The sequence below is a fragment of the Castor canadensis genome, chromosome 10 (assembly GCF_047511655.1).
Source record: "Castor canadensis chromosome 10, mCasCan1.hap1v2, whole genome shotgun sequence".
In the NCBI taxonomy this organism is placed as follows: Eukaryota; Metazoa; Chordata; class Mammalia; order Rodentia; family Castoridae; genus Castor; species Castor canadensis.
In genome coordinates this window covers 12,418,834-12,443,108 of record NC_133395.1, presented here as the reverse complement: position 1 = coordinate 12,443,108, position 24,275 = coordinate 12,418,834, and the positions used below count along the sequence as shown (strand labels likewise).

At 40.5% G+C, this 24,275-nt stretch overlaps 1 protein-coding gene across 30 annotated transcripts in view; it reads right to left on the bottom strand.

Annotated features, from left to right (window-relative positions):
• Positions 1–24,275, bottom strand: part of Dock9 (dedicator of cytokinesis 9) — a 260,000-nt gene that overhangs the window by 8,392 nt on the left and 227,333 nt on the right. For 11 of the 30 annotated variants that reach the window (XM_074043061.1, XM_074043068.1, XM_074043078.1 and 8 more), the window contains 7 exons: positions 23,908–23,985; positions 22,199–22,305; positions 9,620–9,742; positions 8,870–8,983; positions 8,204–8,239; positions 7,189–7,335; positions 3,242–3,452 (listed from right to left, as the gene is read on the bottom strand). In XM_074043061.1, the coding sequence (XP_073899162.1) occupies positions 3,242–3,452; positions 7,189–7,335; positions 8,204–8,239; positions 8,870–8,983; positions 9,620–9,742; positions 22,199–22,305; positions 23,908–23,985 (816 nt within the window). Of the gene's footprint in view, positions 1–3,241; positions 3,453–7,188; positions 7,336–8,203; positions 8,240–8,265; positions 8,692–8,869; positions 8,984–9,619; positions 9,743–13,070; positions 19,544–22,198; positions 22,306–23,907; positions 23,986–24,275 lie in introns of those variants that run through there. The other 19 variants (XM_074043080.1, XM_074043066.1, XM_074043076.1 and 16 more) reach the window with 6 other exon arrangements.

Genomic DNA, 24,275 nt, shown 5'->3' with positions numbered 1-24,275 from the left:
TATAGTAATACTACTCAGAGAAAACACGACGTCTGTGCCTGAGCCTACCAGGTCCCCATGATTTGGGACTCTCCCCCGAACAAGTGTCGCCTTGCCTCTGCAAGAGCATAGGCACCCAGGCCACTTCTCACCTGCTTCAAAACTTGACTCAAATGTCACTTCTTCAATGAGGCTTACACTGGTCACCCCATTAAATTGCAACCCTCCCCCTTAGCCTCACATTCCCAACCTCCTGTGCTTTCGTTCAGAACATATGGTAGGTTCTAACACAGACGTATTTCCTCTGTGTTGCCTGTCTGTTGCCTCTTGTTGGGATGGAAACTGCACAAAACCACAGACCTTTGGTGACTATGCCAGGCTGTAGCACAGCCAGGGCTCAATAGGTGTTGTGGAGTCAATAAATGTGTCACTGCCACAAAGACCACATGGGAGAGCAAACAGGCCCTGGAAGGTGGGCAGCCAGGTGACCACTGGAGCAAGCCACTACATTACTGATAAAAGGTCCGCAGTAGTGAAGGAAGAGGAGGAAAACAAATGGATATGTGTGGTAACAGGAGGGGAGTAGGTGGAGTGGAGTCAGGGCACAATGTGGAAGACTTTGGAACTGGGAAGAAACTCCTTGGCAGAAGTCCCAGGAAAAAAGGAAAATTTCTGAGTCAGGCTCAGAAATTTCCCTGGGGGAAGCTAGATGCTGATCATAAGGTTTTTCAAATGCTGACACGATGGCAGTCACCTGACTGAGACACTAGGTGTCCTTTGTTAGGTGCAGAGGGCAGGGATGGCCAGGCCTTTCCTACAACCTATAAGGCCAAAGGTCTTGAAAGAGGTATGTAGGGGATTAATAACTTAAGGGAAAACGCTCCAGATTAAAGTCTTTTGAAGGCCCTAAGTCTGTGTATCTTTACAGGGTGATACAGAATTCACATGTTTTCCGTGGCCTTTTTGTCATCCTTTCTCTAACTCTTTTCTCTGCCCAGTAACTGTCACTGCAATATCTTGAGCTATCTCAGGGCATAACCTGTACCTTTTACTGTGTGCTTTGCTGTACACAGTACAGCATCAACCCCAAAAGGCAAGGAGCTCAATAGTGGATGAGATCTAGCAAAAGGAAGTATGTTCTTTCCTTTCTTTGTTACAATTCACAAAACCACTTAACACAAGGAGCTAAAGGTACAGACAGATTCAGCAACCTGCCCAGGTTCATACAGCAAGGTTGTGTTCCAGGTCTGCAGGAGTCCCAGGCTAGGCTCCCTGTTGTCCACCACTTTCTCAGTTCTAAAGCGTGGAAAGTGGTTCTTCTGAGAACCGACAAGGCTTGGTCTCTTCTGCCTATCTCTGCATGTCAGTTACTCTTTGTCCCCTTGGTTCTGACAGATACAGACAGCGCTTTGCTCACCTCCTTTATCTAATCTAAAGTAGTTCTCTAAAAATAACCCTGAAGGATATTTGCCAGGAAAAACATCCTATATTATGAATCAGTATGCACCTACGTTCGTCATAAGTCAGCTTTTCTCAAATCTGAGCATGCATCAGAATCCTTGTTGTGCTGTTGAGCAGAACAGCACAGCTGGGTCCCACTCCTGGGTTCTGATTCAGCAGGTTTAGGGCTGGGACATGGGAATTTGCACTTCCAACAAGTTCCTAGGGACTGTTGATGCTGCTGGTCCTGGGGAAGACCTTGATAACCAGTGATTAAAAGAACCAAAAGCGAAATAACCAGCACTGCATAGATGAACACTGTAAACTGGTAATTTCCATAAAACAGTCCATCTAGAAATACAGTTATAAGAATTTAAGATAAGAGGTGAGCATTAGAAAAACAATGGATTTACACATGGGGAAGGAGCTAATGTTTGTGAGGACAATATGGTTTGTGCTTTACCTATGCTATCCTAAAAGCAGGACTAGGGACATCAGAAGAATAGAGGATCGTTTTTAGGTTTTTGTTTTTGTTATTCTGAGACTGGGGTTTGAACTCATGGCTGCACACTTGCAAAGGTAGCAATCTTCTGCTTGAGTCACATCTTCAATCCATTTTGCTCTAGTAATTTTAGAGATGGGGACTCATGAACTATTTGCTCAGGCTGGCCTTGAACCTCGATCTTCCTGATCTCAGCCTTCCAGGTCGGTAGTATTACAGGGTGAGCTACCAGTGCCAAGCTTAGGGTTTTTTTTTTTTTTTTTTTAAATTTTTATCTCATTTATCTCATAGGGAGAAAATGAAATATGCTGTACTAAAGTTTTTTCTCACTTTAGTAATAGCTTTACCTAGATATCAATCATACAGTTCACTCGAAGTATAAATTCACAGGTGAGAGTTGAGGACCACCTGAAATGTGGTGTCTTACTGGTGCTTTCATTTACCATGATGATCACTTGCACAGTACTCCCAGATAGAAAATGCCAGCACAAACTGCTAGATAAGCCAGTGGGTGCTTTTCTGGCTCTACTTAATGAAGGCTGCCCTTCAGAACTGTGCCCAAGTGATGGGTATGGACATGCCTGGCATCCTGAACCGACCTCTCACTGAGCTGGCCTTTTGCTGAATGAATGAAGGAACAACATTTTCTGTCAAGAAACTGGTTCATTTTAGGTTATGCCAATTATGTTGCTGACCCCTAAGAACACTTGAGCCAATCTTCCCCAAAGAATGTAAAAGTCATCCCCAAAGTGACTCAACAACTTGTCAGGGACTGGGGATGATGCAGAATGAACTCTACCAGATTAACTAAAACTGCCACAGTTGAAAGGAAGCTTCTGAATGCGGCAAGCGTCCTGGGACTGGAGATGCTCAAGCCAATGCAATGCAGGTCTGCTGTCAGCAACCTGGGGTGGGGAGGCACCCAGTCCATGCTCATTTATTCACTCAGCCTAAAATTACTGAGTAGGTCCATGCAGTAGAGGCTGTGAGAGAGTCAAGGTCTGAGTGTGGGATTCCTAACTGAGGACCACAGCCTGGAGGGGGCCATGTGGGGTTCAGAAAGGGTTCCTAAACTACCAGGATACCAGGAACTGCATGCAAAAGCATCTGGTCAGATAAAAGCCTGCTGTCTTCCTCAGACTCTAACAAGGGCAGGTGACCTTACACTGGACATGAGCTTCTGGTCTGGAGGAAGAAAGTGTAAACAGATAAATGGAAAAATGTCACGCTGAACTGAAATGGGAGTGGGGGCAGCTTATGAAGGAACCAGAGGGTTGAATTCCTACAGGGAGCACTTGGTTGAGGTCAGGGAGACCATACCTGTCAGGATGGTGCGCCGTTTGCACTGCTCTTCCACCCCGCCCTGCCTTTTCCCCGTCTGGGTAAAGGGCATCTCAAACATGAAGCGCCGGATGTTGTGTGATCTTTCAAACTCTGTCTTCCTCTCTTGCAATTCTTTCTCATCAAAGAATGGGATCACATGAGTTACCTGGATGTAGGCATATTTGGAATCTAGATCCTTAGGGTTGACCTTGAAACAAATAAGCAACAGCGAAGATGGGTGCTATGTGGAGGAACTCCTCAAACCTCAGCCATTTGTATTTTCCAACCTTTTATTAGTAAATATTTTCAAAAAATTTAGAAAGGATGAAAAAGATAGTATATCCACATACCTACGACTAAGATCAACATTGTAATAGCCTGCTATATTTATTTCAACACCTACATGTACGTATACATGTATGAACACATATTTAAACACATAAATGTAGACTCTTTTATTAACTGAATTATTTCAAAGTAAGTGATAAATATCATGTCATTTCAGCCAGTTCTTCCTAAAAAATGAGGACATTCTCAATAACCCCAATGCATAATGACACTCAACAATATTAATGATAATTCCCCAATAATATTCAATGTTCAGTCCCTATTGTACTTTCCTAAAATGAGTCTAGAATGCTACTTACACTACAATTGTGTAAGTTTTTGTTTGAATTAGAATCTAATTAATGATCATACTTTACTTTCAGTTCTCTCTTTATTCTTAAAAAAATTTTTTTTAGCAGTACTATGGTTTGAACTAAGGGCCTTGCACTTGCTAGGCAAGTGCTCTACCACTCGAGCCATGCCTTCATCCCTTTTTGCTTTTTTACGTTATTTTTCAGGTAGGATCTGACATTTTGCCTAAGGTTGATCAAGGACCACAATCCTCCTACCTATGCCTCCTGCACAGCTGGGACTTCAGGTGTTGCTATGTGCTCAGCTTCTTTGTTGAGAAGGGGGTCTCATTAACTTTTTGCTTGGGCTGGCCTTCACCCACAATCCTCTGGATGTCTGCCTCTGGAGTAGCTGGGATTAGACATGAGCCACTGGACCTGTCCTGGGATATTGTTTTCTGAGCCTCCACACTTCCAACAAAGGTCTCATCTCCTTATTTCTTAATTAATCTAGTACTTGCCACTATCTCTTTTTTATAATGTTAATATGTGTGAAGAAACTCTGCTAGTTTTCTTGTTCCATGATCCCTAGTCTAGGTTTTCCTGGCTCTTTTTAAAACTCAATTTTTATATATTTGGTTTAGGCAGAAAAATGTTTATTTTAGGAATAATAATTGAAAGTTAGGTCCCTGAATTATCACAATCTGTATTCTCATCAGATTAGATGCAAAGAGCAGCAGATTAATTAATTTAACACGGGTAAAGATTAATCTGAGACCAATTTAACAGTAAGTTTAGTTCCTGATTAACTCAGCACATAAACACGTTTACCACTACACTGTGAGAGCTGCTAGCATGCCCTTATCTGTGACATGATGGAAAGTTAAGTATAGGCATTTTCCATAGAGGAAGAAAGGCTAATTTATTAGAGCGACAAATCAGTTTTACAAACTGTAATTGCATTTAACCTTCTAGAAGGTTATGGACAAGGAAGAAATGACAGTAAAGAGAACTTAGAATGAAGGTGGGTAAATGAATGAGATAAGATGATTTTGCTGTTCTAACAAACATGTTCGTGAAGAAAAATGAAAAATATTGATGTGAAAGTGCCTTAAATTCAGAAGACTAGAAAACACATAAAGCCAAAGAAAGTTATTTGTATTTTAGAAAAAGTCATTGGGCCAATCACTGTAATTGTATTTGAACCTACTAAGCTTGACTTCTTTAGCAGAAATGACTTAAAGGTAGTGGGAACGGAGACTTCTTGCTTGGTTTTTGCATTATTTCCCTGCTCTTCGTGTTCAAAGCCATATGCGATACCAAGAGCAGGAATGGAGCATTGGTGGAGGGGAGGGGGGGGGTCCCATAACTCTTTCATTTGCTGTACAAAGGGCTGCACAGTAAAAGAGGAAGAAGAATGATTGAGAACCCAGGCAAAAAGATTAAAGGCACCACTCGATCTAGTTTTTTGTTTTAGAAAAAAAGGCCAACTGGAACTAAGTAATGTGGTCTACAGAGTAATGGGTCTTAATATGGCTGTGTTGAGTTTCTGCCTAAAACTTGGGTTGATCCCTTTTTCTTTGTGCAACTCTGTTAAAATGACTTCACGAATTAACCCATAAGGACCCAGGAAGGATGACAGAAGATAGTAGTGGATGAGAGATTTTAATGACTTTTTCTTTTCTTTTTTTGGACATAACAGGGCTTTGCTTTCTAGGTAGGTGCTCCACCACTTGAGCCACGCCTCTAGCTTAATGAAGTTTTGGAAGACAGGTGTGTGGAAGTGTGAAAATGTGCCATTTGACAAGGCAGAGTGGAGAGAGTGCTAACCCTTGGTTCCACAGATGGGGAACACACAGAAGTCAAGAGCATCCCTCAGAGCCCATGGAGGGTCAATACTTGATGTCCCTAGGAGTAGGGTGACCATGTGAGGTGTGGGGAGGAAAATAATGCAAGTGGCCCAAAGTCTCTATCTGGGCTGGAAACTCTGGGTTCCCTTTACTAGTCTCCACCCTACAGACAGCAGAGGTCAGCCACTGGCAAAACTCATCTGGAAAGGTTCAAAGTAGGCAAGCTGGTGTCAGCAAAAAGCAGGGACAACGTATAGCATGGAACCAGGGTGGCTAAGCCAGAGGCTGCAGTATCTTCTCTGCTGTATCTGGAACCAGCAGTCAGATGTTTACCTGTCTTCGTTGTCCCCTAACCAACTCCCTACCCATGTGGGCAGGAAACTGGAGGACACCTCTCTGGGGAAAATGAAGGGCCAAAGAAACAGACTCTAGACTCTGAGCTCTCTGAAAGAGGGCTTAGGGAAACAAAACAAAACATAGGACTACTGACCACTCCAAAATGGTGTCCTTAGAAAGAGACAGGGCTTTATCACTGCTGGAGAGCTGAGGAGAGAGTTTTTTTTGAGCCTGTAGCTCAGGCTGGCCTTGAACTCAAGAACCTTTTGCCTCAGCCTCCTGAGTGCTGGGATTACTGGTATTTGCTACCACACCCAGCAATAGAGCATTATGAAAGCAAAGAACAGGAGCGCTAACTGTGCCTGAGGTTGGGGAAGCAGAGGGACACCTGGCTTCCTGGAGATATTCTGAACAGGGTAGCACACATAACTGTACAGGCCAACTGTATATGTTCATCAGTGGTCCTCCTGAGAGCCAAACACCAGAGGATAGCCTCTCTAAACAGGAAGTAGATCTCCTTCTCACAGTCATGCTGTCTAGTGAGTTAATTCCTTGGTCTGCCCCTGTCCATCCATCTAACCACCAGAGATGCAGAGTCAAGTCATGTACACTGTGCTAAGTGCAAGGGAAAGGAACAGTATGGAACAGAATCTTGGAGAATTCTTTCAGAGTTCCTAAATGTTGGGACTAAAAACAGAATATCCCTTCAGATTTTAATTATTTTGTAAAAGAAGATATTCTCTCTCTTTTCTGCTTTTTGTTTTTGTTGAGACAGGGTCTTTCTATGTAGCCCATGCTAGTCTGAAATTCACTGTGTAGCCCAGGCTGGCCTTGAACTCATGATCCTCCTGCCTTATTCTCCGGAGTGCTGGGATTACAGACATGTGCTACCATGCCTAGCAAAAGAAGATACTTTTAAAGTTCTGCAGTGAAGATTTAATTAATATCAAGCATGTAATGGAAAACACAAAAAAGTATTAAGAGGGAGAAATACACCTGCCACTGAAGGCCACCCATCCTTAATGTTTTCCTGGGCTTTCTTTTCTATACACATTTATGAATACATAATACATAACCAACCACATGTAACCTGTCAGAACAATATTACATTGCTATACAACTTATCTGAACATGGTCATACCTTGCCAGAATCCTGTATCATTTTGACATTTTCAGAACCAAATTTATCTGAGTAGAGTTTAAGGAGTCTCTGAGAAATTTCTGACAGAGGTGTGAGTTTGGGTTCTTTGTAAATATACTCCTTTCCATCTTCATCTTCGAAGAATCCCTGGGATGCAAAGCATAGTGAGACCTGTCCCTGACTGTAAGCCCAAGGCTTACCACCCAGGAAGGGTTCTTTGGTTACAAGGGTAAAAAACAAACCAATCAACTGAAAAAAACAAGGAATGAGTCTAAAATAAAATCCTACTTAAACATGCTGTCCAAATAGGAAGGAAAATGGTAAGAATGTGGAGTCTGGGTGCAAAGATAAAGGAACACAGAACTACAAACTTATTTGAGAATGTTGTCAGTAAGTGTTGAGTGAAATGAGAGGTTTGGGATTCGAGACTGTGCTCTCTCAGGGCAGTCTAATGATGAGAGTCAAGCCTGTTTCACATTCCCAGGGAGCAGAACTCACTAAAAAAGGGGCAGCAGCCTGCCATCGTCAGGCCTAAGAAACATACGCCCATCTCTTCCCCTGACCTCTCCCATCTACACATGATCTTATAGCATGGCTTACAGCATTTGGATCTGGAGTAGGTCGAGCCAAAATTATATAAAGTTTGAGTAAATTCTGCTTTGCTTTACTGATGGGAAAAAATATCAATGGCCTGCAGCACCATATCAGAAAATAGTCTCATTATTACCAGTCATTGTTTAGCACCAATCATATTTGACTGCAAGGCTTAGAATTACATGGGAAGTGAAAAAGGTTGAAAACTAAAAAAGTCAAGACTGGGGGTTAATATTTGAAATAAAATCTTAAAAAGTTTCTCATCTAAAATAAAAGAGAGAAAATGGTACAAAAAGACACAATGAATGTAAAAAAAAAAAAGTAGGCTAACACAAGACAAAAAACATCCACATCAAACTAGGAGTTTAGGTGCAGTAATCTCACTGCATGACTTGCTTTTTTAGGCATTTACTGTAATTACCTCCACATCTGTTTCACTGTCTGTAAACTGGTATTGCTATAAAGTTATAAAAGACAATAACAGAATAAATTGAAGGTTATATAATGCTCACAGAAAACCACATACCCTAAATAAATGGATTATAATTTACACCATTTAATAATGTTAGAGCTTAAAAGTTAAAATTGAAATTAAACTGAGACAAACCCTCTCATATAGGGTTTCTGGAGTATTATGATGATAAATACACTCACAGAGATGTTATATTACAAAAGATAGAGATGCACAGGCATAAAGGAAACCAGGTTTAGATTTTGGTTTAAAACATGCAATACAGATGTACAAGGAAACAGATGACATATTTCTGTAAATGGAGAGAATGTTAATTTTCTTTGTGGCGTTTGTAATTGGACAATATACATACAGACTTGGAAAGGAAACTTGCAAACCACAGTGAAGTACCAAAGATGCCGCTAAGAATGTCTTATGGAGGAAGAACTTACCGCTGCCTTAAGAGAGTAATAAGAAAAGACAGGAAGAAAGAAAAAAGGTGAAAGTTTACTATGGAGGAAGATAAGAAACAGACTAAATATGACAAATTTATCAAATCAGCATTTATAAGCAGAACATTTATAAGATACTACTTGAAGGACTTAGGGCAGTCTGCAGAATGGAGAGGAAGCTCACCTGTCCGAAGAAGGCTACCCGGAAGTAGGTCCCCAGAAGCCTGCGGCCTGAGTGCATGACCTCGGTCACTTTGCTGTAGGCCCGGTGCAGCGTGTCATACAAATGGGCTAGCCTCTGGAAAGCAGAAGAGAATCCATTTTTTTCCCACTTGTAAATAGTAGAATCAATTTTAAAGAAACAATTAAATGTGATAATATAGGTGAAAACTTTTTTAATTTGAGTAAAAAAAAATTCAGAATATATTTTGACTGTATAACTTGTAATGAACACTTACAAATTGCGATGTTTCCTACTAAGGGGCCAAATTGTTTATGAGGGCCCATCAAATTTCCACACTGTAGTAAGAAAGTTCGATTTTCAGGTTTACATGAGATGTCGGAGAAGTCCTCTGATGCTGTTTTTAGGCTCTGCTTTTCCCACTCCACTGGATATGTTAGCACATTGCACACAGGTGGAGCAAGGAAGAGCTCTGACAGAAACAGTACCTCTGATCACAATGCTCTGCTTCTGACTTTTCAAAAGCAGGGCGCTGGGGCTGAAACCTTGCAGTTCGAGGTGTGGGGGTGTCAGTGTAGAGGCGGGGCCCAGGTTTATGTAGTGCCTGATGACCACCTCTGGCAAAATGTGGAAGGTCAGAGAACACCTGCTCATCACTGAACCCAGGCCTGCTTGCTCCCTCTGCAGGTAAGCAGGTCTGGGACATGCCATACCATTGCTATTGCAGACAGGGAAAAACAAAAAGCCAGATACCTCAAAATCCCTTCGCTTCTCATAAATGGGAATGATGAGTTTATAGATGTCAGCGATCAGCTCGTAGCGTTCTGCCTTCCAAAGTCCATCTGCACACTGCTCAAGCAGCTCCATCAGCACATCCTGATCAAAGAGAAAGGCCACAGCCAGAGAAGAGCATCATGACGAGCACAGTGGAGTGCATGCCCAGTGGGACTGCATGAGGTAAAGTTTCAAAACAGACAATACTTTTTATGCACTAACTCCATGGTTCTAATAATCACCACCATGTTCTTTTCTAGGAAACTGTTTTCCCAATCATATTTACAAGCAAAAATGAAAGAGGAGTCACTGTGCACAAAAGTGTAATAGTAACTAGCACAGAAAAACACACTGACACAGGTTCATATAGGTTCTCAATTTTTGTTCTTCATTCTCTTTTTAGAAATACAATTTAGAAATTTCTGTTACTTTTTTGAGGAACAATGCTAATGTTGGCACAAGGAAGTTACTAAGCATGACTTTAACCCCAATTAAACGAGGTAAAGGAATATAGTGAAGGAGCATGCTGGGCCCTGTGCCTGCTTCACCAACATCCTTTCTTTGGAAATTTCTTTCTAACAAAGTTCTGTCTTCATTAGAGCTGTTGGACTTTGGAGGAAGGTAAGAATGGCTCAAGAATTGGGGCACGTGGCTCAAATTTATATTGATCAGCATGACCAATTTCCTGCCCAAGGTCATTGGTTAATCCTGGGTAGACATGTGACCTAAGCGCCAATCAGGGTGAGTTTTAGGATCCCATCTTGGAATGCTGGGACAGAAATATTCCCACCAGACAGGATCCAAGAGAGATAGCATGGAGCTTGACTGGGGCTGGCATTCTTCTCATGGCTGTGGAAGGGATGTCTGCCTTATAAACAGAGTGAAGAGACCCCTTTGCCCTTGCAGCAACTGTGCCACTGACAGCTTTCTTAAAGGTCTGTATGAAGCCAGCATGTTTGTGTCCTCTGTAATTCTACGAGGGCAAACCCTGTCTTTTCATCATTAGCCTAATGTTTCATCACAGGCCCAACGTCTTCTTACAAAGAAAATAAACATCTTAAAAGTGATCGTGATTCAATTTACCTGAAAATACTAAGCAAGGTCACTTAACTCCTGTGTCATATTTATAACACAGAAATTATAAAAGTGTTATTTGTGTGACTGAACTTTATACCAGGGCTTATAAACAGGCATGTCAGTTATCTCAAGCTTTTATTTAGGCCTCATTAAATCTAGACGTGTGTAGTAACCAGCAGTATAGCTGTAGGCAAAGAAGAAATCAGGAAACTTCCTAATACCATCCCTTTTCTTTTGCATTTGTATTATGAAGCTGTACACCTTTCTTACTTTTGTTTAAAAATTTTTCCCATGGAGAGTCACAATTTTTTTATTTTGTTCATGCCCTTTTGTTTTAAAAAGGCTAGATAAAAAAGTATGAAATGAAACTTGTATGATTTTACTGCCATATTTGTAAAATGCATCATAGGTCTAATCTTAATTGGTGCTTGTTAAGATCAATAAACATTTACTCATCAAAATGCTCCGAAAACAGTAATACTCACAGGCCACTTAAACCTCTTTCATTACTTTTTTGCATTAATTTTTAAAAACTCTTTTTTTCTACTGGGCTACATAATGCTCCGTAGTGCCAAATACATGCTAGAACACACCACACTCCAGTGGGAATTTACTAAGCGTTTCCATCTCAGTGCAGTAGAGGCTGAATTCTGAGAAAACCCAATTTCCAATGGGGATGAAAATACTGTACAACTGAGGGGTTTTTTTGTTGTGGTTCTGGGGTTTGAACTCAGGGCCTTCATGCTTGCTAGACAGGAGCTCTACCACTTAAGCCACTCCGTGAGCCCTAAGTATTCTTCTGATAATGAAACAGTCAAGGGCATGGAATTTCTCCCATTTAAAACTATTTTTAAGTTTAACTTTCAGATTAATATCTTGACCCCTTTTATTCTAACTACTGGGCCTTTTCAAAGGAAAATGTAAAATGTAGTTTTTTGTAAAAAGCTACAATTGGTTTTACCAGCATGCATCGGTCACACTGGAGACATAATGCACAATGATGATATCTATTTATTTTAATCAGATTAGAGAGACCTAGAGGTTCTTTTGTTTTGGGTCAGGCAGTGGCTCAAATCTGTAATCCTAGCTATTTGGGAGGTGGAGAGCATAGTTTGAGGCCAGCCCAGGCAAAAAAGTTTACAAGATCCCATCTCAACCAATGGCTGGGTGTGGTGGCACAGGTCTGTCACCCCAGCCATGCAAGGAAGCACAAATAAGAGGATGGTGGTTCAGGTCTACTTAGTCACAAAGTGAGACTCTATCTCAAAAATAATCAATGCAAGCTGGGCACAGTGGTTCACACCTATAATCCTAGCTACTCAGGAGGCAGACTGGGAGGATTGTGGTTCAAGGACAGCCTGGGCAAAAAGTTCTTGAGACCCCATCTCAACCAAAGAACTGGGTGTGGTGGCATGTACCACATCCCAGCTACATGGGAAGCATAAATAGGAAGATCACAGTACAGGCTGTCCCAGGCAAAAATTTAAGTGCCTATCCCAAAAATAACTAAAAGAAAATAGGGCTGGTGGATTGGCTCAAGTGGTAGAGTGCCTGCCTTGCAAATGTGAGGGCCTGAGTTCAAACCCCAGTAATGCCCAAAAGATTCTTTTTTTAAATCAATATTAATTATACAAAGGGGTTTCACTATGGCATTTCCATTTGTGCACATATTGTACTTTGATCAAATTCACCCCTCCATTACTCTTTCCTATACCCTGTCTCCCCTCCCACCCCTTTACAGTTTCCAGTGGGTCTTGTTTTGCTTTTTCAATACATAGGTATAATATACTTTGAACATATTCACCTCCATCACAATCTTCTTTTCCTCTCCTCTTCCCAACCAGGTTCCTTCCTCCAAAGACCCACTTTTAAATTCATGTCTATTTAAAAAATTCAGTGTAGATTCCACATAGGACAGAAAACATGGCCTGACTTATTTCATTTTACAGGATAATCTCTAGTTCCATCTATAGACCTATAAATAACATAATTTCATTCTTCTTTATGGCTGAATAATGCTCCACTGGGAATATATGTCATGCTTGCTTTATCCATTCATTGGTTGTTAGGTATGTAGGCTGTTTCTATAGCTTGGCTATTTGTGAATAGTACTGCAATAAAGATGGGTGGCGGATGTCTTTATTGTTTGTTGGCCTACATTCCTTTGGATACAGCCCAAGAGTGGTACAGAAGGATCATGTGCTAGCGCTATTTTTAGTTTTTGAGGAGACTCCACATGGGCTAAACTAATTTACATTCCCACCAATGGTGTGCAGGGTTCCTTCCCCCACATCCTTGCCGACATTTGCTATTGTTTGTTTTTCTTGATGACATCCATTCTGACTGGAGTGAGAGGGAATCTCAGTGTGGGGTTTTTTTTTTTTTTGAGATCTAATTATTTTTTATTAACATGTATTAACTGTATAAAGGTGGTTTATTATATTTCCAAACATGCCTGTATGTACTTTGAATAAATTCACCCCCTCTATAATCTTTATCATAATTCCCCCTTCCTCCCTATTTTAAACAATTTCAGCGGGTTTCATTACTCCATTTTCACACATGCATATGAAGTACTCACCCTCTCTTTTCACCCTCCCCGCCCCCTGCTGGTTTCCACCCCAAACAGTCCCTTTGTTTTACAGTCATGTCATTCTTTTTATTTTTTTTTTTTCAGGTCTAGACTCCTCAGTGTTACTTTCATTTGCATTTCCTTTATAGCTAAGGGTGTTGAACATTTCTTCATCGATTTATTGGTCATTTGTACTTCTTCCAAAAACTATCTGATCAATTCATTTGCTCATTTATTAATTGGACCTTTTTTTTTTTTTTGAGGTACTAGGGTTTAAACTCAGGGCCTCATGCTTGGTAGTCAGGTGCTCTACCACTTGAGCCACACTCCAGGCCTTTTTTTTTTTTTTTGCTTTAGTTATTTTTCAGATAGGGTATCATGTTTTGTCTGGGGCCCAGTTCAGACTTCGATCCCCTACCTAAGTCTCCCAACACACCTGGTATTGCAGACATAACCACCATGCCAAGTTTGTTTGTTGAGACAGAGTCTTGCTAACTTTTTGCCTGGGCTGGCCTGGAACCATGATCCTTCTGATCTCCACCTCCCAAGCAGCTGAGATTTGTAGGTATGTGCCACTGTGTCTGGCCCTGGGTGTCTGGGTTTTTTTTGAGCTTTTTATATATTCTGGTTATTGATCTCATTAGATGAATAGCTGGCAAAGATTTTCTCCTGCTGTGTAGGTTGTCGTCACTCTAGTAATTGTTTCCTTTGATGTGTGGAAGCTTTTTAATTTGATGCAATCCCATTTGTCAATTCTTGCTCTTATTTCCTTGAGCTTTTGGAGCCCTTTTCAGAAAGTTGTGAGACTGAAAGACTCTTACTCTCATGCATTAGCAATTTCATAACAAATGAAAATTGTTCTCAAGAATTGAAAAGTTAGTAAACATGCACCATCATTTCCACATTACTGCTTCTTTTCACTCATCCATTTAATCATTTGTTCAAACATTTCCACGATCTACCATGTGTACATCACCATGTTTGACATTTTGGTTATAAAACCAAATCTATATAAGTAAAATCAAGTCTCTATGACCTATAAAAACTGCTTAATAGATTTTTACTAAATGTGGCAGTTATGTTTTTGATGGTATTATGGTTTGAATAGAAAATGCTCCCCACACGCTCATGTGTCGAAATTTGGTCCCCAGCTGGTAGCTCTATTTTGGGAAGTGGTAGAAACATCAGGAGGTAGGGCCTAGCTAGAGGAAGCAGGCATGCCTTTGAAGGGTATCTTGCCACTGGCCCCGTTCTATCTCTGCATCCTGGCCACCATTAGGTCAGCGGTCCTGCCTACCATGCTCTTCCACCAGGATATTCTGCCTCACCATGGCCCAAAAACAACACACCCAACTGACCATGGATTCATACCTCAAATCCATGAGTCAAAATAAATCTTTCCTCCTTTAACATTGTTTTTCTCAGGCTTTTGTCACAGCAATGAAAAGCTAATACAGATGGTCTATTAAGCTATGTGATATAAATGAAATTTACTTTGAAGAGGGGGCCCTCAAAGACACCCACAATCACTCTCAGAGCAGGCAGAACTGATGTACTAGGCCTCATAAGCACCAACTTGTAAGGGCTGCCACCTGTATGTTGAAAAACCAAAGACAGAAGAAAACACAGTGATTTCAAGTATGTGTCCTTACTGCAAGTCATAAGGGTAGACACTCTGAACTGGTAGCAACAGGAACTGGTTTATTTAACAGTAGTCAGTGAATACCTGGGTGGGTACTGAGGCCACTATCCTGCTGTCACAGACTCAGCACTTCCTGCTCTCCTAGAGCTCAGAGTCTAGGAGACGGATCTATAAAGCGATTACACAAGACGGCAGTAAGTGCACTGATAAAGAAATTGTAGGGAGTCAGGAATGCAGAGAGGAGTATATCCATCCAAAGATGAGGGAAAGAAGAGGCATGCAAAGCTGGAGAAAGTGAGGACTCAGTGAGTCTTAAAGGATGACCTGGAGTTTACAGAAGCAAGGGAGAGGGGTGGGGGTGAGAAGGAAACCGCCCCGGCAAAGGCAAGGGAACAAAGACAGCACCATACATGAGGACTCTACAAGCAGTATGAAGGGGTGGAGAAAAAAGTCTGAATCAGAGAATGGAAAGACAGGTGGCTGGGGAAGTGGGAAGGATTAAATGTACACCAAACTGGTACACTTGCAGGTTCTATATAAAATACATGTTAATTAAACAATGATCATTTCAAGAAGATATTATTTGATGATAAAATGGCAGTCTGTCTATGTTAAGGTATGTGTGTGCAACAACCTTTCAGATACATTCTAAATAACCCTAGATCTTGTCACTTCATAGATATATATTAAGTAGACATCATGGGTACTCTCCTGAATCAAATATTCCAAACTGGTAGATTAAGATTTGAGTATTATTTTTAATCTGGCTTAGTCAAATTAGAAACAGGAGGTTTACTAACTTCAAAACCTGAATTCAAGTAGTGTTTGTGTGATGCATACGTATTTTTTATGTATGGTATGATATAGATAACTGAGTTCATTATGGAAAAATCTGTTATATTTGGTACAGAAAGATGGACTTTTACCAGGGAGATTTCCCATAATGATTGGGGAATGGAAGAGTTTGATAAAGTAAATGGAGCTCAGTAAATATTAAGAAAAAAGTATCATCAAAACAATTCTTTTTTTTTTATTATCATTGACTTACCATTTTTTTTCCTTTATTAAAAAACAATTCTTGATATTTATCAAGAATTAGGAAATAGTACATCACCAACTTTTGTTCTCTTCAAAACATTATTTTATCCTCTTTTCTGATTTAGGTGGCACTCAAGATCTGTAGCTTCCCTCAAACCAAGTATCATGAACTAGTGTAAAGAAATGGTAATATATTCTATAAAAAGCAGAGTTAGTATAGATTTTCTCAGTAACTAATTAAAATGGCTTTTATTTAAAAAAACCTAAGTCCCCCTTTCATAAAAATAGTGTGGATACTGAATATCAAAGCATAATTTAGCAAGGTAAATTATTAAATTTATATCAACTATATGCCAGATATTTACAACTGTAAATTAGGAAGAATTCTTTGAATAGATGTAATAGTACACAGAGAGACCATGTGAATACAAAGTTTATGAAATCATTAAAAACTAAGACATACAACTACACATTGGAGCAGATCCATTAATAATCTCAGTAGAAATTCTACTTATTTACTTTGAATTCTCAGTAATCACTATACCTGGAAACCAGAATCAACCCAGAAAATGGTTAGACAGTGATAACCTTTAAAGGCAGCCATGCAGAATGCCTGATGGTTTTACCACCTTGTTTAAACACCAAGATATTTTCTCTAAATTGTTGACATATGCAAAGACTTCTATTCATTCAGAAAGCATACTTAAAGATCTCAATGCAACAAATTCGTAAGCCTTTGAGGAAGCTTTTAAAAATGTAATTAGCTAGTTCCATTTTTAAGGGTGTTACACTGATGCAATTGAGGGCACTGAGCATCTGTCTGTGGAAGTAACACTAACACTGTGTGTGAGATCTGCACAAAAGTGCCCATATGAAAATGTGTTTGTGCAGGGTATTTAAAATTTTTCATTTAGATGTCATTTGTTCCATCTTAGGACTAATTCAATTTGATCAGCCTTACCTATAAAGCAAGATTCTGTCTCCACTAACTGCTATTCGGAAGTAACTAAACCTGTGAACTGGCTTAGGCTATGGTACAGGATCACACCATCACAGCTTAACCCACAGCTGTCAGGTGAGTGCAGTTTGAATCATAATAATCACCTGGGAAGTGTGCTGAAGTACTGACCCCTGGGCCGTACATCCATCCAATCTTCATAATAGGAGCCTAAGTAATTTCCAAGCACACTGATGTCCAAGGCTACTGCACTAGGACAAACTCGCAGGCAGACTCCTCAACTCGTATGTCCCTCAGCTTCCACAAGGCACAAAAGTACTTTGTGGACAAATAACATGTCAGTATAAAAATTTCTTGGTCAAAAAAAACTCAATTTCCAATTTGCATTCTTAGGGACTATGGCGTAGGCGTCCCTCCTAGGAGGAAGAAAGCACCTGAAGCTATGGTAGGGACTCCATCTTGCTCACCCTTGTTATTCTAGCCCCTGGCTCAGTGCCAAGAAGGCCCTATGTGTATTTCAAAACGAAGTAGGGCAACATGTTCTGGTACAAGGCAACAGTAGAACAATCACCCAAATGTCTATTCACTACTGCCACTGTTTGGGAGAATCACTATACTAGTGAGGAAACCCTATACAGATTTCATGGTTGTAAGAACATTCATTAGTCAAGGAAAAGGGGATGGGTAGATGACTATAAGGATACATCACCAAACTTGGGTGAGGTGCAAATAGTGATCACTGAATGTCTTGATTTCTCTAGCTCCTGGGATCGTCTATACGTACATTTTGTGTTTGTTATTCTATGGATGTACACTCAGTGTTTGCTACTGAACAGAAACAATTTTGGCTAACAGAAGCCAGACACTTGCCAGGTTAAGCTCATATAATGTTTACTATTCCCCATGGCGACTCTGCAGTGATGAAACTTTTTGCTCTGTAAAACAACATTTAGTGGGCTGCATGCAGTCAATTCTCCTTATCTGAGAAGGGCTCCATTCTATAAAGTCACATGAAGACTCAACAGTGAATGGTGGCCCACTTCCTAGAGAAAGTGCAGGGTTAGGCTCCTGCAAGCCTCTGGTTACATTTTCATCAACCAATCAACATATAACTTTGTTTTCTGTGTAAAGACACCTAATATAACATGTATTGTTGATTCAGTAACATTAAGTTCATGCCCAGTGCACTAAAACTCATGCTTGAATGAAGATTATATAACACATGTAAGGCACATCACAGTGTTCTTCCACTTAGAACCCTAGGCAGCACTTCAGCACTACACTTGGACCATTTTATACAGCAAAATCACCAACAAAAAACCATAACCATAAAAATGGCACTAAATAGACCATGAAAGTTATTTCTGTTCACAATAAAATTGTTGAAACAAGAAGGCACAGTACTATGAATACTGATTTGAGCTTACAAAAAATGTCAGTGAGCAGGTGAATAACAGCATCAAAGCTGTTCCTGTTTTCCTATTTAGAGTCCCTCCTGACCCATCGGGATGGCTGGACTGCCTATCTTCTGCTTCCTGGATGAGTAGGGCTAATGGCAGGCCCTAGTGGGAGATTTGCAAGGCAGGGGAAGGTGGTAGGTCCTCATACTCTCCCTCTATGCCGAGACACTAAAGTCCACAGGTCCTGTCAGATGGCCTCTCCATGTATTTTTCTCTTTGTTCTTCTGTTTATTTTTTTTTTTTTCCTAGTACTGGGGTTTGTACTCAGTGCTCTACCACTTCAGTCATGCCCCCAGTCCCTCTTCCACTTATTTCTCTGTCTCTCTTTTTCTCCCTCTGCTGTTACCCTCTTAGGTTAAGGGGTAAGACACAGGAGTTGCTAACCTAGGGGATACTGAAATTCTTTGTTGGTTTTCCTAAATACTCTCTTAACTTTTAAAAACAGTCCTTTTATTAGACTTTCTTCACTTTCCCAAACGTGCCACCTGTGTCCCTCCAGACCTCTGGTTTTGCATCAGTTAACATGGGAGAGGCTTCAAAACTACATGGGCACCATAGGGAATTCAAACTCCAATTTACACAGGCTCAAACATTTGAGAAAAAACTGTAATTAGGAACTGGTTGTTTCTCTTTATTTCATCAAAAGTGCCTGGGAGGGAAGGCAGAATTGGTACCAATAAAAACCTGAGGCCTGCTTCTAAGACAAATAAAAAAATCTTTCTAGGAGAGCATCTAAAACATTTAATTATATCTACCAATGCAGATTAGAGGACTGAAGGTGTGGCTCAAGTAGGAGAGCACCTGCTCTGCAGGAGTGAAGCCCTGAGTTCAAATCCCTATCCCACCAAGAAGAAACAACAACAAAAACAGATTAGAAAGGCAATGACTTTTTTTAATAGTACTGGGACTTGAACTCAGGGCCCGGTGCTTCCCAGGCAGATGCTCAATGGAGCCTCCAACCTGATTTTTATTATGTTGTTACACACTTATTTCCCATCAGGTCCTCTCCTCTCTGGCAGAGATTGTCATCTTGCTTTTTTCTTAAGACATCCAGGTAGCCAACATGGGAATGTACGTGGCAGTTTCTGTTTTTCTGACTCTTAGAACAAGGTCTTCTTCTCCTCCCTGTCAATTTCAGTCTTGATGTGCAGGACTCCTGTAGGAGTTTATAACACTGCTGTTCACATCCTATCCATTACAGATTGTCATGTACTATGGACCTTGTTAAAGATTTACCAATTTTATGCTTCAAGGACAGGGTGGTACATCCATACTCTGAAAACAGCTGACAAAGTGGTCCTTGTCACATGCTTAGTTCTTATTCAGAAGGAGCGCTACTGATACATTTCCCCAACAATGTCTGCATTTTACTTTAGGCTGATTTTTTTAGGTTCTCATAACTACTCCAGCCTGTTACTTGGACAGAGGAGTACATCACCTTTATTTTCAGGGTAAATTACTGGAAAATGTTTATTTTCAAATCTTTAATTGTTCTTGGCATTATTGCTTTCCTTATCTAATTCCAAACAAAATGCTGCACTCCAGAAGTCTGACTTGGCACAGGGCATAAAGATGATTTCTGTAAAGAAAGCCTTTCTTCAGAGAAAATCCAACTGTTAACCTTGAAGGAAAGAGTTCAAAACCAAGTCCCTTCCATGATGGGTTTCACACTTGAGAGCAAAACGTAAGAGCATTACCATTTGCCCAGGCATTTCAAGGTGGGAAGACAGAAGAACTGTTAACACCAGGTAATAACCAACTTTCTTTCTCCCTCAGGAAAATTAGAAAACTTTAATGTGTTTAATATTATTTTAATATTTAAACTTCATGAAATGCATTCAATATATTACCCTCTTTTTTCATGCTCAGTTTTTAATTTTGAGGGCCATTTGACACTAGACAATTTACAACAGAAGTTCTTAAACTGTTTGAAGCTTAACACCTTTTCTAAACTTAAAATTTATTGAAGACTCCAAAGAACTTTTGTTTATGTGGATATTGTGTCTCAATAGTTACAATATTAGAGACTAAAACATTGAAAGATTTGTTAATCAAAATAAACCTATCATATGTCAACAAAAATAACATCTTTTAATGGAAAAAGGTATTTTCTAAAAGAGAGAGAAAAAAGAGGAATAGCATTATTTTACTTTTTTTTTTTCTTGTTTTTGGGACTGGGATTTGCACTTGCAAAGCAGGTGCTCTACCATTTGAGCCACACCTCCAGTCCATTTTGCTCTGGTTATTTTGGAGATAAAGTCTTGTAAACTATTTGCCCAGGCTGGCCTTGAAATGTGATCCTCCTGATCTCAACCCTCGAAGTAGCTAGATTATAGGCATGACCTACTGGTACCCAGCTGTCACTTTACTTTTTTCACTTCTCTTTAATGTCTCACTTTACAGGCAAAACCTGCATTCTCCTACAATCTACGTTCAATTTGTCTGATGTGTTATGGGGGTTGATGTATACAAAGAAAATCCAGCATCACCAGACATCAGTAAAGACCTGGAAGACTTCATGAAAGGGTTCCAGAACCATACTTTGAGAACCAAATGATTATAAATCCAGTCCACAGACTGGCTCACATCATGGGAGATGTTTGCTCATGGTCCCTCCTTACTGGCATGAAAATGTTTAAAAGCTGCAATACTGACTTGTGTGCCACCATATCAATGTCCCCAAGTTAAGATAAAACAATTAAGATGTAAGTGAAATATATGCACCCCTTTCTCTCCAAATGAAGAATTGGTTAACCTTATTTTTCCTTAAATGATGAGCTCCCTTGCCTCTTTCATTCTGCCCTGGCTTGGGTAGGGAAGGGGAGGCAGGCATTCCCAGAAAGAATATAGAAAATGCAGGCAGAAAGCCAGCATTTATTCATATTCCTAACTTTATTTAAAAATTGTTTAGTTAACAGATAAGTGGCAGCATGGCTATCCTGTTTTGGCAAGAAACTTGCAGAAATTGCTACAGTTATCTAAAATCATGCTTTCTAGTCTCCATGGGGATGGGATAGGGTGATTCTGTTTTCTAGCAACTCAGAATCTGGACCATAGCAACCAAGCAGAAGCAGGACCTGAAACAGGCTCTGGCCATGAGCTTAGTCTAGCCTCTCCTGGCTTTGTGCATCTGGCCCTGGAGGAGAGGTCCAGAGTTGGAGACACTAATTAAAATTACAGTCAGATTAAAATAACAATAAAAGTCGTAAGTCAGAGAAAGTGTTTGAAAGACTGAGAAACTTTATGGTAGATATACCAGCCCTGTTGCTAGAAGTGCTCAAGCACTCTACTATAAACTGGCCCCTCAATCCCTCTCTGCAGAGAAAGGAGACTTTGCTGAGAAGGGAGAATGGCAGAGCTTTGGCTATTATGTTTCAGTTGCCTGAAAATCATCTTAATTGGGGCTCAGGGTGGAGACAGTGGCTGCAGGGAGAAAAGCTCTGAGTTGATGCAGACTTATCACCAGACTCCAAGATAACTGACTACAGTCACTATCATTTGTATCTTCATGGTACTGGAGTTTGAACTCCAGGGCCTTGCACTTGCTATGCAGGCTTTCTAATACTTGAGCCATGCCTCCAGCCCTCAGTCACCACCACTTAACAACAAGTAAGACCTGAGAAATGGTCCCTAGGTAAGTTGTCAATGTACGAACATCATGAGGAGTTCTTAAACTTAGATGACTATGATGTCACTAGGTGATACAATTCTATGAGGCCACCATTGTATATGTAATGTAGTCTGTAGCTGGCTAAAATGTCATATGTGGAGCACGAGTGTCCTTGAAAGCCACTTGAGCCCCAGCACTCACCTCATTGAAGTGGACATCCTGCATCCCCACGTCTTCCATCATGGAGGCCTCCTCGTCGATGTTTGGGGTAATGACCCTGAAGGCTGTGCATCCCTGTCTGAACATGCCTAGGAGATGAGAAAGCAGAGGGAAGAGAGCTGTTAATCTGAGTGTGGCAGAACCTCGAAGGTCTTTCCTGCACTGTGTTTCTGTGTTGAAAACGGAAAGTGATTTTAAAATCTCCGTGTCAGGTCAGTGTCCACATGAGGGGCTGGGGACCAATATGTGCTTTTCTCCACTCAGTTCCACATATCTCACCTTCACCTCCCTCACCTTGTTTCTCAATCCTTTTCAAATTTTTTACTCATGTTTATTAAAACATATTCAATATTTAAATAAACTATCAACCAAGAAATAGTTATTGAGTCAAGTTAATAGGAAGACAATAACAAGTAAACAAGAAATTTGATTTGGTAAGATGAACCCTGCTCAGATACCAAGAAAAATAAAGTCAATGAAAGAGAAATATGTGACTCAAAATAACTGTTTCCTTCAAGCAGCTGGTCATTTTACCCATTCAGGCTGGATACAACCCATCACTCAGATGAGAACTTTCCTTCTGAACGCATATAAAAATGAGACATAACAGCTTGTCACTGCCTTAGCTGGTTTCCACATCAGATTCCTGGAGGGAAAAGAGAAGCCTTTCTCTAGGAAGCAGACAGCACGAATACTTCTGGGACCCACACATCTGATTCTCTAAGTTGGAAGTAAAGATCAATGTCTATGATAGGAATAAATTCTTTGAGCAGTAATAGCCCATTTGGGGCTTTTCCTCATGTTGGAGTCACTGAAAAGCAGTTTTAAGCCAGCTGGACTATGATACCTATGCAAAATGCTCAAGTGAAGAGGGGCTTCAAATGTTCTGCTACTCTGTTTTACTCTTCACAATAAAACAAAAGTGAGCCAGGCACCATGGCACATGTCTACAATCCCAGCTCAGATACCAGGAAGCTGAGGCAGGAGAATTTCAAGTTCAAAGCCAGTCTGAGCTACATAGTTAAGACCCTGTCTCAAAAATCCAAGGGCTGAGGCTGTATCTAACTGGTAGAGCACATGCCAAGTACATACAAGGCCCCAAGCTCAACCTCCAGCACTGCGAAAAACAAAACAAAACAAAACAAAAAAAGGGAAGTCAAAACTTGAATCGAGACCTCTCATATTTCATGAAGAAAAAAAAAAAAAAAGAAACAGAGAATTTTGAAATCATGCTTTGAAAAAGTAGAACCTAAAGTTATACACATCTGCTGCACATTAGTCTAGGTTTTCAGCCACTCCCAGGTTACCTAGCATTTCCACCACAGTCTTAGGGCTGCCTTGCTTTGATTTGGTTATATGGAAACCAAAGACTTCCCAGTGAAAAGCATTAATCTAGGAACTTGAGGATACAACAACACACCCAAAATAAAGTAGTAAAAGCCAACCAGCAATGTTTAGGCTACAGAGTACATTTAAATATACCACTTCACTCCAATGGAACAATCAAATGGTGGCCAAAGTACTTTCTTCTCATTGCCATAGAAACAGAGTCCAGCAACCTGGAGAACCCAGGAAAAGAAGGGAAGGAAGGACAGTGCAGTTTATTCATGCAGAGTAGAAGCTGAAACAGTGCATGACATGTGAACAAAGCAGATGGGGATGCTTGGGAGCTGGGCGACCCTCAGGCTCACCTCCCCGGTTCCTCCTCTGGCAGGAACTATGGCTGTAGGGAAATAGAGGTGGCTCCCGCTGGAGTGCAAGTTCAGCTTCTAAATATGAGGAAATGTATCACCTGATAAAAAGCCTCGTTCGGCAGGAAATACTAAGCCCTTTTTCAATTTCTTTCTCCCTCTGGCTGTGATGTATGACAAACCCAGACTCCCTCAAATTGAATTCAAAATAGTCACCTGTACCAGAAGTAGACCTTTTGTGGCCTTGGCATCTGTGACTTTAAAATGATTCTCACTTTGTAAAAATACTCCTTGTTAGGCCAGATCTGGTGCTGCTATTCTCCACTATGACATGTGCAGCTGACCAGCTTTTCTAAGAATCTCAATAT